Source organism: Lagopus leucura, unplaced genomic scaffold (genome assembly GCF_019238085.1).
Source record: "Lagopus leucura isolate 7727_CA_CO unplaced genomic scaffold, USGS_WTPT01 Super-Scaffold_1, whole genome shotgun sequence".
In the NCBI taxonomy this organism is placed as follows: domain Eukaryota; kingdom Metazoa; phylum Chordata; class Aves; order Galliformes; family Phasianidae; genus Lagopus; species Lagopus leucura.
In genome coordinates this window covers 19,248,975-19,264,853 of record NW_024962250.1, presented here as the reverse complement: position 1 = coordinate 19,264,853, position 15,879 = coordinate 19,248,975, and the positions used below count along the sequence as shown (strand labels likewise).

General features: G+C 48.6%; 1 protein-coding gene and 1 long non-coding RNA gene across 2 annotated transcripts; one reads left to right on the top strand and one right to left on the bottom strand.

Annotated features, from left to right (window-relative positions):
- The first annotated feature begins 2,959 nt into the window (after window positions 1-2,959).
- NFKBIA (NFKB inhibitor alpha) lies at window positions 2,960-6,393 on the top strand. Its single transcript, XM_042864895.1, has 6 exons — window positions 2,960-3,198; window positions 3,459-3,567; window positions 4,013-4,223; window positions 4,715-4,803; window positions 4,917-5,177; window positions 5,648-6,393. The coding sequence occupies exons 1-6, from the start codon at window positions 2,960-2,962 to the stop codon at window positions 5,693-5,695; spliced, it is 957 nt and encodes a 318-aa protein (XP_042720829.1). The 3' UTR covers window positions 5,696-6,393.
- Window positions 6,394-10,322: 3,929 nt separating this feature from the next.
- On the bottom strand, window positions 10,323-12,964 carry LOC122177880. Its single transcript, XR_006178188.1, has 2 exons — window positions 12,751-12,964; window positions 10,323-12,308 (listed from the first exon to the last, which is right to left on the bottom strand). It is a non-coding gene; the product is annotated as an uncharacterized LOC122177880 (long non-coding RNA).
- Window positions 12,965-15,879: the final 2,915 nt, after the last annotated feature.

The following is a 15,879-nucleotide window of genomic DNA, read 5'->3' as shown; positions in this document are numbered from 1 at the left end:
GCTTTGGGAATGCCCTCTGTACTGTGATGTTCGTGTAACAAGGAGAAGGAGCCATTTGCAGAGCATCTGCACAGCCCTTCACTGAGTGCCACAGAACTGCCTCCTTCAGGCAGTAGGAACTCCTAACATAGTCACAAATACAAAATGCAAATACCCTAGGTCTCAAGATGATGAGTGTGAAAAGCACTCCTGTGAGATGAGTACATTCAGAACAGACCTATTAAACCAGCATATGCAAGAGGATAGAGGCCTTCAGGTTGGCACAGACCATGGCAACTCACTCTAACCTGTCCTGGGTCTGAATGGCTGCTCTGATCCTAGGGGCATGCAGCATACAAGTGAGGGGCACGCAGCAAATCTGAGCAGTGGGCAACCGAAAGGACAAAATGACACACTGAAAAGCTGAGCTTGTTTCTTTCTATCATATTTACTCATGCTTGTGGACTATGTGGAAAATTGTACAGAATGATTGATAGAATGAGTTAATTTTCAGCAAGAAAATATTTATTTTTATACTGCCTCAGCAATATAAAAACAGCACCAATGACTTCCCCACAACTTCAAAACCTTTGTCACTCTGTCTCCTACAAGCTTATGCTCTCCCTCTAGGCAAATACTGTAAACAACATTGTTAGCTGAGAGGAGTTACAGAGAAGATAGCAGCTTTATTTGTTTTAATAGATCCTGCTTGTCCTGTCATCCACTGGCTGCCTGCTACTTCACACAGAGACTGGGGCACCGGCAGAGCAGCTCCTTGATCTGAGCTCTTGGCTGCCTCACAGCCTGGGCACCAGCCTGGGGCCCTGTGGTGAGACTGTCAGAGCTACTGTTAACTCATTTTCTTAGAGCAAAATTCAAAACAAAATAGGCGTCAGTAAACATGCTGCACAGACTTGCACCCACTGGCCCTGAAGCTCAGCCCCCGCTGCCAAGGGCATGGCTGGGGCACTGCAGCCAGCAGGAAGTGGGCTGACCTTTCCAGCCAGAAATCATTTTGCCATCTCCTTTCCACCATCTGCAACTGTCTGAAGCACCACAGCTCCCAGACATACGTAAAACAAGTACACCTCGACACGTGTGCCTCCAAAATGAGGCCTGGCAAATGGTTTCTAAAAATAGCCTGAGGTTGCCTGTGACAGCAGCTGGAAGTAATTTGCAGAGGCAGAGAACTTGTTTTGCTGAGTTTGGTTTCCAGCTGCTGCAATGTGGATGGGAAGTTCTGCAGTGTAATTTCTGTATGGCTCCAGCAGAACCCTGGTGGGAGGCTGCTCAACTAGGCCTGCACCCAACTCCCTGCGCTGCCATGAGGCAGGCAGGAGGAGATTCATTTGGTAATTAAGTTCCCCCTTTCAATTTACATTAAAAAGGGGAAACCCTTTCAAGAAGCTTGCAAAACTTTCATAACCCTATAACCTATACAAGAAAAAGTTGCCTGGCTTTTTTAAACCTGCCCAAAAGCACCAGCGGGCTGTCCCAGGCCTTGAGATGAATAATGAGAAAAAGGCCAGGAATGGTATGGACGGGCTGGAAACCAAGACCAGATGTTTTCAGGAACCCATGTGCCCTCTCTGCTCTTCCTCCCCCTTTCATCTTTAGGTTTTCTCCCAGGGCCTCTTGCAGAGGGACACCATCCCACGGGAAAGTGGTCAGAGCACATCTCAGACAGTTAGTCAGCCAGGCCAGCAATTGCTGCAAGAGGAGAAAAATTCTTAATGGGAATCCCCCACATCTGAGAAGCAGCAGAGAAATTCACCAGGGAAAAAATCGGCATCACTAAACCCCATACTGCCTTTAATCCTTGTGGGAGGCTGCATTCAGCCAGCTCTCATTGCAAGCAGATGGGAGGGCATCAGTGAAGAGCAGAGAAGAAAAAATTAAAGTGGACTCAGAGAATAAGGATGCAGACAAAATATATCACTTTCCAAGGGGGAAAAAAAGTTTGTGTTTTTTTTTTGTTTTGTTTTTTTAAATCTTCACAAATGTTCTGAAGAGTTCTGTACAGTCGTTGGCAAGAACTGCATGCACAGAGCGGAGCATGACTTTCCTTCCCATCGCATATCACAGAGACAGATTAAAATCTTCCACAGCAGAAGGTGACTTGTCCTGAAGGCTGATGCCATACCTGCAGGCCTGCAGCCAGTGTGACAGTTTAACACAAGTCATGCACAATAGCATGGATCTCTCAAATAAATTATTAGCACTGTGACACACTCAAGGCTTTGGGACCTGCGGTCAACACAGACAAGCTCTTCTCCTGCAGCCCTAGGCCCTGCGTGGAGCTCCCCTCCCCCGAGACTGTTGCAGGACAGGCAGCGCCGGAGGGCAGGTGTGGGTGCTGTTGGGACAACGCGGGCACAAGGACGGAGCACTTGGAGCAGCACAGCAGGTGCTCAGCGCGCTGACCGCAGCCTCAGCATCCACCCCTCTGGGCAGCGACGGGCTTTATAGCGCCACCTCGCCACCAGAAGGCCTAAATCTGCCCTCGGTCCGATGCACGCCAGATGAGCGCTGGTTAATGCCCCCTCGGGGAGGCCCTCATCCCGCGCCGGGCGGGGGAGCCCCGGGCGGGCTGCAGCGCAGGGCAGCAGGCCGGGCGCCGCAGGGAAGTACCGCGGGCAGCGCGTTACTCAGCGGGACAGCGAGTACTTCCCCGCGCCGAGCCCCCCCGGCAGGCGGGGCAGGGAATTCCGCCGGGCTGGGCTGGGCTGGGCCGGGCCGGGCAGAGTTGGGCCGGCCCCGTCCCTCCCCTGCCCGCCCCTGGCGCCGAGCAGGACCGGGCTCGCCCGAGTGGCTGGAAATTCCCGCGGCGGCGGCTCCTCCCCCGCAGAAATCCCCTCGCCGGGGTGTATAGGCGCTCGCTGCCGCCGCTGCCGCTCACTCGCGGATGCCCGCCTGCCTCGTAACGTCGTCGCCAGCACCAGCAGCCGCGGCGTCGCGCCGCCCCGCCAGCCCCGCCGCCATGCTTAGCGCCCACCGCCCCGCCGAGCCGCCCGCCGTGGAGGGCTGCGAGCCGCCGCGCAAGGAGCGGCAGGGCGGGCTGCTGCCGCCAGACGACCGCCACGACAGCGGGCTGGACTCCATGAAGGAGGAGGAGTACAGGCAGCTGGTGCGAGAGCTGGAGGACATCCGTCTGCAACCCCGCGAGCCGCCCGCTCGGCCACACGCCTGGGCCCAGCAGCTCACCGAGGACGGCGACACGTAAGTCGGGGCCGCGGGAGGCTGGGCCGGGACGCGCCGGCGGCGGGGAGGCGCCGGGCGGGGAGCGAAGCAGAGCGCGGAAAGTCCCTGGAGCGGCGCCAGGAAGAGGCGGCTCCGCGGCGCGGAAAGCCCCGGCCGCCGAAAGCCCCGGCTTTCGAAACGTGCACATGACTGCGGCCGTGACCCGGGCGCCGCGTCAGCCACGTCCCGCGGGGGGATTTGGGGCTCACGTAGGGTGCTTCCTTTTTTTCTTGGTGCAGTTTCCTCCACTTGGCGATCATTCACGAGGAAAAGGCCCTGAGCCTGGAGGTGATCCGGCAGGCCGGTGGGGACTGCGCTTTCCTGAACTTCCAGAACAACCTCAGCCAGGTACGCTGCACCCCCGGCCCGGGCCGCCCCCACAAAAGGCCCGCGGGGAATTCCCTTGGAATAGTTTCTCTGTAGTTGGATGGATGCTAAGTTGGAGCCCACGTTGGGGAAAGCACCTGGCCCACTTCGAGCAGTGAGGATGCAGCACTTTGTCCTGCTGTAGCCTCTTACATTTTCCGTATATGATACAATGGATTGTGCTCCTCTCCATTGGGATGTTAATGATATCCTTCATATGGATGGAATGTCTGATATCTGGAGAGCCCCAAGTCCATGGCTTCCAGACTAATGAGCAGCAGTGTGCTGTGCCAGGAAGCATAAAGACCTGACTTGCAGTACTTGCAGTTGGGCAAAAGTCCTCAAAAGCCACTGCATGGTTTGTGTATTTGGACATTTGCCACACTTGTCACATAACTCAAAGCTGTGTGTTCCCTCCTGCCTGCAGACTCCACTCCACCTGGCGGTAATCACAGACCAGCCTGAAATCGCCGAGCACCTGCTGAAGGCTGGCTGCGACCTGGATGTCAGGGACTTCCGTGGGAACACCCCACTCCACATCGCGTGCCAGCAAGGCTCGATCCGCAGCGTCAGCGTCCTCACGCAGCACTGCCAGCCCCACCACCTCCTCGCTGTCCTGCAGGCCACCAACTACAATGGTACGTGTGCGCTGCCCTGGCAGAGACCTCTTGAGAAGTATCTCGTTCCCTTTGCAGTGCTGAGGAGGCCCCAAAGCAACACAGTATCTGACTTCCTTAAGGTGTCATGGGTTCAGCCTTCTGGGCCTTCTTGCTCATGATCATTGGCTCTCATGGGCCTTAAGTTTTGTATTTTTAGTGAGTACTTCTGCAGTACTCGTAGCAGTTATGTTTTTGTGTGTTCCTTTTTTTTTTTCTTTTTTTCTTTTAATTTTTAGTTGTTACAGTAAGGCACAGTTAAACACTGGAATAAAGCCTCTAAGAAATATTTCCAAAGTCCAACCCAGTTATCCATACTTAACAGAAGCTGGAAAGCTGTTTTGAAAAACGTGTTTTTGGCCTGGTTAATTTACAAACTTAGATACTGTCCTGTCCTATCATCTTGACTTTAAACAAGTTATGGGACATTAGGTAAGACTTACTCAAATTTTGCCTTCGTTTTTATCTCCCAGGACATACATGTCTCCATTTGGCATCTATTCAAGGATACCTGGCTATTGTCGAATACCTGCTGTCCTTAGGAGCAGATGTAAATGCTCAGGTATGTACTTTACAATATGAATTTGACTGACCTGTCTAGTCAGAAGAATCAACAGGTGTGACAGTGCCAAATCTCACTCCCCTAATGCAGTACCTCATGTTGTTTCCAAACAGGAGCCGTGCAATGGGAGAACAGCACTACACTTAGCCGTAGACCTGCAGAACTCAGACCTGGTGTCACTTCTGGTGAAACATGGGGCAGATGTGAACAAAGTGACCTACCAGGGCTACTCTCCATATCAGCTCACATGGGGACGAGATAACTCCAGCATACAGGAGCAGCTGAAGCTGCTGACCACAGCTGACCTGCAGATACTGCCTGAAAGTGAGGATGAGGAGAGCAGTGAATCAGAGCCAGAGTTCACAGAGGATGAAGTAAGTACTGTTTGCTTCTTTTCAAGAGAGGAGTCACATCCTGCCCGTTGTTTGGCTGGTGTTGCAGGGATGACCTCTTCCCTATAAAACTTTTTGGGATAACAGCCCATGAAGTAAGGCTGTGCTGCCAACCATCACAGGAGTGACGGTTAGGGCAAGGATATAAATAGAATGAGCTTAAGAGTGAAATATAAATAATACACTGGGGAACAGAGGGTAGCTTCACACTGATTTCTCTGTAGGTATATTGCAGAACTTCATGACATAAAATAGTTAATGAGTGGATTTGGACTTCTCAGCATTTGTTTTTGTGACAGTCTTAGTGCTGTTAAATAGCAAATGTAACCATTTCAGTGTGTAAGTTGCAGACGTACTGGAGTTAGGGCATGTAGAATTTGGCTGCTGTCCCAGAGTAGATGGGATACTCCTAGTAGGAGTTTGGCATTAACAGCATTTTGTTTTTCTTCCAGCTTATGTATGATGACTGCTGTATTGGAGGAAGACAGCTGACATTTTAAAGCAGAAGTTTCTGTGAAAAGTGACTATGTACATATGTATAGGAAAAAAAGCCTGACTTTCTTCATTTAAAAAGAAAGTCTATACTCGAAGGAGAAAAAAGTACTGAGATACTACACTGCCCAGCCAGGAGCACGTCATGCTAGCAGGTTCCATGTTCTGACCTGTACTTCAGTAACAGGAATGGGATGTGTAACATTGTTAAGAGATCAGTGAACGTGCACACCATCTGATAAAGAGCTACGTTATCTAATTTTCTCTGCTGCATGAGGATAACAGACTGCACGTCCAATGTGCTGTAAAAAATGCATTTGAGAGCGGCCTTGTGACACTAAGTGCTGTGAGGAGTGCTCATCCCCTCGGTGGCAAGACAGGCCTGCACAAACGTCCCATCTGCTTGAAGACTGTGAAGCTGGCATTAGGTTAAGGCACTGCTGTGCCCTGCTCCCTGACCCTGGCTGCTCAGGGTTGAGGTGCAGCAGGTGGAGAAGTCTGACCATGGGAAAGGTGACCTGGCTGCTGGGAGGAAGGTAGCAATGATGTTAACTGTGGGCATTGGAAACTGTGTGTTTCACACCATGTGTGTCGTAATTGCTACACTTTTTAGCAACTGTAAAGAATGTAAATACTGTACATTTTTGTTTATAATTATTTTGGTACCTGTGAGATATGTATTTATTAAAAAAGGCAAATTTCTGTACCCAGCCTTTGAAACAGTTCATTATCCATCTCATCATGAGCTGCATGGGATCCACATGATCAGCTTTTTCAGTAATAGCTGATGTAGTAAGCATATGGGGTCAGAGGCTGGGGGGTTTTGGGTAGTCCACTACAGGAAGAGTAGGACATGTAAGCAGCTTTCAGCTCCCAGCATTTCTCCTGCAGCTAATTTTAGCAACACACGTAGGTGTAGCTTCCTGTGCTGGTTGTTGCAGGCGGGTAGGGGGTTGGGATTCCCCTCCTGCTTCACAAGTGCCAGATTGTGCATGCTATGGAGAGACTGAGTCTATCTTCAGTGAGAGGTGCCTGCTCTAGGGGCACCTTTTTTTCAAGCTCCTGGTGTCTGGGGGTGCAGTGAGGATGCAGAGCACAGCTTTGAAACCTGGTTACTCTTGTATTGACTTGCTCAGGGATGTTTGCAGAGCAGCCCTGTGCCTGCCTTCCCTCTCATTTATCACAGCCTGAATCTGCTTTGAACTTGGACACCTTCAGACTTTCCAGTGGGGATTTCCGCAGGAAGGAGTGCATGCCTGGGGAAGGAGCACTGCTGCCTTTCACCAAACTGCGGGTGGGGGCCTCCCCTTCTCCCTGCTGTGGGAGCTGCAGCTCTCCCTGCCCAGCCTACAGCTATGAAATAGGTGCCCTTAACACGTTTAAGTTATTCCTCTATGTTTTCACCAGGAATTAGTGCAGATGGAATAATTCTGCTTAAACTCCCATCTGCATCTGATCGCCTTTTGGCAGTGTGGTGCAGAGCAGGCCTAATTTTAGCTGCAGATACTGGAACAGTATGTGATGAACATAAAGCGATCGCTCAGTTGAGTGAAGCATGACCACAGCCAGCTTTCGGGCTGCATTTCACCTGTGCCACAACCTTGGGATCAGGGTGGGGTGCGTCAGAGCTGCTGACGCAGGACAGAGCTCTGCTAGGAGCACCAGCCAGGGGACTTTTGTGCAGCTGGCAGTTGGCCAGGCTTAAAAGCCAGTGTGGGCGGTGATGGTTCCAGCTTGCACAGGGAGACCCTTTTCCTCTCCCATGAGGGATTTCTGATACAACCTGTGCAAAGGGCTGTTTGGTATGAGGAAGAGCACTGCAACTGCCTGGGTGCTTCTTAATTTGCATGGGAGCTAAAGGCTGTTGTGGAAGTGACTGTACAGAAATTGTAATCCTGAGTCATTTATACTTCCCCTCCACTCTCATAGCATTAGAATTGCCCAGGTGTACACACTGGAACTTCCTTCTTGTAGAAAGGGCTATGCCTGAAGTTCAAGCCTGCACATTTTCCAGGACTGGGTCTGTGCAATAATCTTTTTTTCTGGGGCTTTGGGCCTCACCCTGCACTCCTGCAGATATAGCACCTACTAAATCTGATCTGTGGATGAAGTGGTGGGGGTTTATCCACCTACAGCAAAGAATCCCAGACAAATTTCAGCCTTTCCTGATTAAGCACCACGTTGCAACAGTTGAAAATAGAAAATGTTCCAACGTCCAGCTACATCCCAATTTCCCACTGACAAAACATGGGCTTGAAATTATGTCAGGGTCCTTTGGAAGCATTCACCACCTATAGATATCAATGTGCTGGAAGTGCTGAGGTACATGGCTAGACCTGGTATACAAATATTTAAACAGATACCATCTGAATACAAATATTTTTTACTGAAAGGCTGGAGCGAGAGAGAAAAGTGCAGTTATCAGGAGTATCGGTCTGGTTGAGTATGTTCAGAGGCAGTTGTATGTTCCCTGGTGCCCAGTGCAACATTTAGACAAATAATACCTTAGGCAGGTGCAGTTATAACATCATAAGAGTTCTATAATGACTGAATAAATGAAGCAAATGCTGTACTGCTGTACAAGGAAGTTCTACAGCTAACCAAATCATTGCCAAAGTACTGGTTATTCTACTGTTTGCCTTCATCAGTCATGCAAAAGTAACAAAGTAGTGAAAATGCAGGAAATGCAGTTTAAAGCAAATAGGACAGAGAGTAATGTGAGAATATGTGTCTGTTCACAAACTAGCTTTGGGCATGTTTTATATTTGCAGCCACTCCACAGGATATATTGCTAGTGCAGTGTTTCGCCTTTTCACTTGATGGAACTTGATTGTGCTGTAACACAGAAGTGAAGATCATCCATTATAAGTTACCCCCCCACCTCCCAAGAAAGCAAATTTTGACACATGCCCTTAGCCACTGCTTATCTGCACTCTTTTCCACACCTATCCTTTTTGAAAGATCTTTTGAGACTGGCTTTGTTGATAACCTTCTGCTTCCTTCTCAGCACTCTTGTAGACATGTCTCATTAGTGAGCATAGGAAAGGAAGATCCTTAAGCATTCATTCATTCTGCCACCATGGCTGCTGTTAGCAGAACAACACAGCTTGCTCTCACTTGTCTGCTCCCTCCTGCCAATGCTCCTCCACGTTGGCCCAAAACTTTCTTCCAGCACCTTGAATGCTTTGAATAGGGCACTATGAGGCTCAGCAATCTTTAAAGGGTTCAAAAGCATCCATTCCACATACAGATCAGGGTCCGATTCAGTTTAGTTTCAGTTTCCTGACTGGCAACTGCCAGGAGCATGCACTACAGAAAAGCATACAAAAAGAGCAACTATCAAGCAGTACTGAGCACAGTCTCCTAATTTCAGCAACCCTGTGATTTAAAGACTACCAGAGATCAAGGTGGCCTCTTTCTGTGAGATGGTTCTTCATGAGGTTTTATTGTACAGAACTTGTTAACTTCTGAAGTTGCTGCACACCTCCAACATCAGCAGCATCTTGTGACAGGATTGCCCCAGTCCACTTACAAGTGGTGTGAAGAAGCAATCAGATAACTTCCTTTGAAATGCCCCTGACTACAGACTGATCCTCATAGCACATTCTCCTTCCGTTTTATCCTGTGGTATCACAACTCTATTTCCTCCTGAGACTGCAACTTTTGCTGCCTTCACTCCATGGACATTGCTGCCCTGGAGCTGCTGGGGACTTCCCACACAGGATCCCTCATCCCTCTGTTCTTCAGAACCAGGACAAGCACACAGCAGTACATTTCTCCCATTCCTTGGGAATTCCCTCGGTATTTTTTCTTAATGTAATCACACCTATTGTTATTAGCAGGGTCAGTTCTCTCTATTAGCCCAGGTCTTCAGCACCTTTGTCTTCCCCTTTTCTGCTCAACCAGCAGCATGATCTGCCTTTTCCTGCTCTTCTCTGCACTCCAGACTGAGCCCTTTCTTTGGGTCTCTCCTGTTCTCCTGCACCAGCTTCCCTGTGAACTCATTCACTCATCCACTTTCATGCACTGTACTCCACGAGCTAGCATTTTTGTGTCCATCCTGTGCCCTTTGCTTGTATCTGTAGATCTCTTTGATAATCTCTCAGGGATATTTCCATACTTCCTTATATTGCACAGACAGGTCTGAACTCTATTTCCTCCCACACCCTCCTCTTCCTCTTAGTACTCTGGCTCCATGCAGGCCTCTCTTACCCCCCAGCAAATTCTGAACCCTTCTCTTTAACTCACTGTAGAAATTGTGAAGATGCAGATGTCTCACCTCAGCCTCTCTACCCTCAACAAGGAGAGGTAGGACAGGCAGCCCTTGTGTTGGGCAGCTCACAGCATGAGGGGCCTGCGCTTCAAGATTTAACTCCTACATTGCAGGATTTAATGCCTATAGTGTGGGGTTTAACTCTTGCTCTACTGCAGCCCTTCATCATTAGGAAATGGCTCCCTGTTGACTCTTTGGTATTTAACATACCACACGTAGCACAGAAGCACTACTGGACCAGACAGGGCCAAGACACAAGGTTTAGCAATAAACTGGCCCCACATACAGCTAGTGGGCCCTGCTGCACCAAAAGGCAGGGAGGACACTAAGAATCTTAATCTGTTTAAAAAACAGTTGCTGGCTTTACCCCACAGCTTTAATTTATTTATTTGGGACAGGAACTGCGGCCACACAGCCTCTCCTCATCTCCAACAGCCAGTCAGAGCTCTCTGAAGCCTACACATCAGAACCAAAAGCTGTTACATTTAACATGGTTTTAGTGTAAGAAACCAAAGTCCAGAGGGCTTGAAACAGGACCATCCCTTCCCTGGAGGTTTGACTTCCCTTCTTCCCCCTCACTTCAGCTCTCAGTTTGTCCCAAGGCCATGTGCTTGTCCAATTCTCCAAAGAGGACTTTCCAGTCTGGATCTGAAGAAAGATGGGTTTTTCTCTGCTCAATCCTTTCTGCTGTGTCACTGCTTTAGAGCCATCACAAGCCGCTGCAATGCATGCTGTCACTTTTCCCAGCAGTGGTCACACTGCTTGTGGCCATAGAGGTCTTACCACCTCTCCAGGCAGACTGGTCCCCACTCTGGTCCCACCTCCTGCCTGCTGCTACCCTGCTTATTTATTGAGCTTAACCTGGGGATTAGTGTTCTTACTCAGAAGGAATAGGCCCCCAGACCTTCAATTTAAATCCTTTTCATGTTCCCTGTTTAAGGACACCCTGAAAAGAAGCTTGTCATCCCTCCAATCAAAAATAAAACACAAAGCACAATGTGAAAACAAATGAGTGAATGTATGCAAAGTGCTGCAAGATCATCACACAGAAAGAGCCTTAAAACGCAAACATTTCTAACTTGAGCGCACCCAGAAAAGTGCACATGGCTATGATTACAGAGTAAGTTTTAACTCAGTTAATTATTATCCCAGGATTTCAATAGCTTGGAGGAGGGAGTTTCACAAGGAAGGAGGGAAGAGTTCTGCAAGCACTGTGCTTCACAAGCCTGTTTGTCTGCACCTGGGACTGCCCAGGTGTTGCACAAGAGGCAGCCCACACTGAGCAGCTGCCAGCAAGGGGCTGTGCTGCTCACCATGCACAGTGCAGGAGGACTTGAGCTGTCTTTTTCCTCTCTGCATGGGAAAAGGACACGCAATTTCTGAGCTAGAGATCTAAGCATGTGTTGAACCAAGGACTGAAAGTCAGTAATGATAGCTGCCTGGCCCAAGCAGCACACAGAGCGAAACCACCCTCTTATTTAAATTTTTCTAAGAGGAGAACTTTCCACTCCAATCTGCGTCAGGGCTGATGCTTCTGGACTCAAGCTAAAACACCAGCCTGACTTCTTGTAGCAGCCTCTCTGAGAAGCTTTGCACCAGCAAACAAGAAAGCAAACAAAATCTCACCTCAGCTGCATGAAGCCTACTTACCCTGGGCTGTGCCAAGCTTGGTCTGAGGAAAACTCTTCAGAAGAGGGGGATTCACACCACCCACTCACCTCTAAACACACTTGACCTGCACCTCCTGTCTAACTGCCTCAGGAAATTTCCTGAGCTGTAGCAAAACGTCCCACACTGCCTGTCTGCCCAAGACCTACCCATTCTCCCATCGCTACAGGCTTGCCCTACAGCAACAGCAAGCTGAAATACCTGGCATTGAGATGCTGGCATATCCTGTGGGTCCCTGGCCCTCTTTTTAAGGTGGTTATTTTTCACATGAAAATGCATTAAGCTTTTCCCACTGTGTGATTTTTGGATCTGCTCCCAGGGTAAGAGAGGTGGACAGCCACACACAGCCAGCGCTTCTGCCAGCATTGCCTTCTGCCCTGGTGACAACACACCAAGCCAGTTAGTTTTCTTCTCTGTGCCGGCAAAGGAGGCTGACCTCCAAAACGCATAGGTATCTGCTTCCCTTTGTGAGCCATTTCTGTTTCCAAAGGACCTGTGAAGTTAGGAACCAGTAAGTCTTCATTTCCTTTTTCAGAGAACTCTTGACAAAGTGGGATGAGGAAGCCACCCAGATCATTTTGCAGTTGGCTGTCTTCAGCGCTTCCTTCCTTCCAAGCAGCATTCAAGGTGGTCCATTGAGACTGGATGCTCTGGGAAGCCCATTCCTAAACGTAGCTGTGCTGAAGGGTAGCAGATAAGAGGAAAAAGCTGTATCCACACACTGTCTCAAACTGGAGAAGAGCATGTCAGTACAGCACAGCAACAACAAGGCACAAATAACACCTAGCACACTTTTCATAAACATTTAGGTGTGCAGAATAGGCAAATGTACCTGCACTGCAACATCCTGAGAATTAATGCCAATTTCACCAGACTCTCTGCTTAATTTAATAAAAAAGTGGAATACTTCAGAATAGCTGTTTTCCCCCCCAATTTCAAAGGAAACATTCTGTTTTGCTTTAGGTAGAAACAATTATTATTAAAAAACAAACAAACAATGATTAAAATAATATTAAGAACTTCTGAACTAAAACAGAATACTCAGGAGGCTTAGAAAACAAGGTTTTTTGTTTCTTTTTTTTTTTTTTTCCTTTGGAAACATTAGATGTTTTTGTCACTCACCTGTAATAATTTTTCTCCCAAGTTTTTGCAATTGTGATAACACAGTTTCTTCTTCCACTCTTCTCCTGACTCATGTGAACTGGGCATACACCTGACCTGGGGCTTGCTGTCTCATCTGTGAAAAGCCAGCCCCAAAATTTGCATCCAATTGTAGTCTCTACAGTAGCTATTAAAATCCTTGGGTTTGTTTAGGGGCAGGTTTTCAGTTGGCCTTGCAGCTGAAAGCCTTCAGTCAGGTCTACTCAGCTGCCCATTGCAATTTGAGGCATTCCTTCACCTCACACAGGTGGATCCTATTTCCTACATCCACTGACTCTATCTTTTGGCTGCTCCAGATGAACAGCATTAGAAGATAGCTCACAGGAGAGGATATTTTCAAAATAGATCCAGAGAATTTTGTTGTGGTGGAAGTTTTGGGGCTGGAAGCTTACAGCTTCTCACAGGTTAATGGATGCTGATTCAGGCACCTTGTGGTTAGTGTCCTGGTGTGTAAGATGTTACCCATGACTTAGACCATGTCTCCACGCTGATTCAACCAAAGGCGTGAAGCCAGTGCACAGGACCCAGGGCTGTTAGGTGTTTCCCATGCAGATGCTTTCATTTAGCACCAAAGTTGCATGAAAGGAACTCATTTTGTCCTTCTCTTCCTGTGGGTAAGTCCCTCGCATTGCGAGCAAGTTTGTCATGAAACACCAGCACAAAGGACTTCTTAGCATTGCTTTAGGAAAAACATTATCTCCACAGCTTCACTAACTGTACAACTGGACCCTTGGCTGCTGTAACCACAGGGGAAAGATAAACCTGTATAGCGTTATTAATGATTTTCCTTAATGTTGTATGAAATATCATCTTCATCTCTGGTCTGCAAAGCATCCGAGTCGTTGAGCACAGCTAAAATTAGCAAGGGAGCTGTTTGGAAGCAGCATTCCTATGGGCGGTGGTGAGCTGCCTGGTGAGTAGGGGTCTACCAGTGCAAGCTGCCTTGGGGAAGCTGCTGCTGTGAATGACACCATCCTTCCTGGAGAGACAGCAAACCACCCCAGCATGGGTGTGAAGAACGATGGAGCAGTGCTGGGTCCTACTATAAAGGGAGCTTTAAAGGGTGATCTAAAATGAAGGTATGCCCTAACGCAGGTTGGGAGAGGCACCATCTGCCCACCAGTTCCACTGAAGTGAGCAGGAGTTCAGCGCCTTTCCCACTGAGCCTCCAGGAGTTCTCCTGGAGGAAGCAGGAAAGTGCAAGCTGGCTCCCAGTGAGGGATCTGACTTTACCTTATTTTGTGAAGTGGTGAAAAAGAGGCAGTGATGGTAAATGCAAATATCTGCAACACATCAGGGCCTCAGCACGGAAAATACTTTGAACCTGCTCACCCCTTGCAATACACAAGCATGCAGATAAAGGAGCAGTGTGGCTGTGACATGTGATTCACATGGGCCTTGCTGCAAAGACCAACTGCTCTTCTGGAAAGAAATGTTGCTGAAAAGTCTCATTGAGTAAGGAGTCTTTGGACTCCCTCTGAGACATGGTTGAAATAGGTGCTGAAGATCTGCTCTTAAGAGGGAGAGCTTGACACGCATTGCTGCCTTCGGCATTACAAGAAATGAAGAAGAAAGAGGAAATGATCTGAGCTGTATGCACGCAACATGAGCTGCATCAAACAGCAGTTAGTACGATTCTCCCAGGATGCAGTGTTGCAGCTACATTACTGTCACTCTCTCTCTTAGTGCTGACAGCCAAATTATTTCTTGCATAGCTGTAGTCACACACCTAATAAGCTTGATCCTGCACAAACCCAGAGCATCTTCCCTTTGCTAACGGGCATTCTTTTGGGTCCTGTGCCTGCAAAGCACCAAGATCTCCAGTGTAATTCCAGACATGGTGCTGGCATGGCTCTGAGCATCCCCAGGGTGGGCCCCAGCTCCACCCAGCCCTTGCAAGCTGTGTGCTCCCCATCTGCCAGCCAGGCTGCGGGTGTCACACAAGAGAGCCTCTGTGCCAGCAGCCAGCACAGCGCACACTGATTAATTCTAAAGGAATGAGGGAGAGGGAAAGAGATGTTTTTGCTAGCAAGCAGCCAGCAATTAAGGATTGCAATAATACTAATGAGCCTGACCAAGGGTGATATTAGCTTCTCAAAATACTTATAGCAGAACTAATACTACAGGTCTGCAGTGGGGAAAGCTGAAGTGTAGCTACTCGATGGTTTATCTTATCCCTGCTGCTGGGTGCCATACATAAAGCATCCCTGATCCATCAAAGCACTTTCCAGGGACAGAGAGCAGCAGGGGCTGAGAGAGTGAAGCCTCTGGCCCTGTCACTGCTACCCCAAGTCTGCATGTGCCCCAGGTCACTAGGACCCAGCACAAACCTGCCCTGGAAACAAGGCAGAGCCTGCAATGGGCATGCAGCCTGCAGGACTCGGACTGTGAGCTCCCTGGGGCTCAGGCTGCTTGCAAATATCATTGTGCATCTGCCTGGAGAAGGTGTACTGCCAGTCCTCTCCTTTGCAGGGCCACAAGGATTACAAACTGGTAAAAAACAGCACTGGCAGAATTAAAAGTGTGATGCTTCCAGCTGTAAGTGTACCCACCAATGTCTGCTGTTCAGGCCCTCCCTCTGTGCAGGGCTTTCCTCAGGTGCATTAGGTTCCAGCAAAAGAGCAGATTTCCATCGGTGATATATAATAATGTGAGGTGAAAGACTGTGGGGTCATGAGCAGAGTAAGGTGGATATTAAGTAGGATTTCTGGCTGGGCCTGGCCCATGCAGTTCCATCGGGTTTCACCTTTGCTCAGCCCATCTTGCAGAGGCGCTCTATGCAAATGCAGTTCTCAAGCTCTAACACACGTGACTTTTGAAATGTTCAAGCTATTCAGAGAACAATTTATAGGATCAGATTTTCCTATGTCCCCTCAAGTCATTTTATTAATCACTGGGACCATTCTCAAATGCCTTTCAACACTGAGAAATTCCAGTTAATCATAGCCTGCCCTGCTATCACCCTTCTCAGCATTAGATGGAGAAAGAAATGATGCAGCGAGGACCTTAGTCACACTAACAGTGCTTCAAGGCTAAGCGGGGAATGGGATGTGAATCATCTTTGCCTTTTCTTTCATTTAAGGGAAATAG

Excerpts from the sequence above, each read along its gene's own strand:
- NFKBIA (XM_042864895.1), top strand. The coding sequence starts at position 2,960 with ATGCTTAGCGCCCACCGCCCCGCCGAGCCGCCCGCCGTGGAGGGCTGC. Across the intron at positions 3,199-3,458 it reads CTCACCGAGGACGGCGACAC|TTTCCTCCACTTGGCGATCA; the intron begins GTAAGTCGGGGC and ends TTCTTGGTGCAG. Across the intron at positions 3,568-4,012 it reads TCCAGAACAACCTCAGCCAG|ACTCCACTCCACCTGGCGGT; the intron begins GTACGCTGCACC and ends TCCTGCCTGCAG.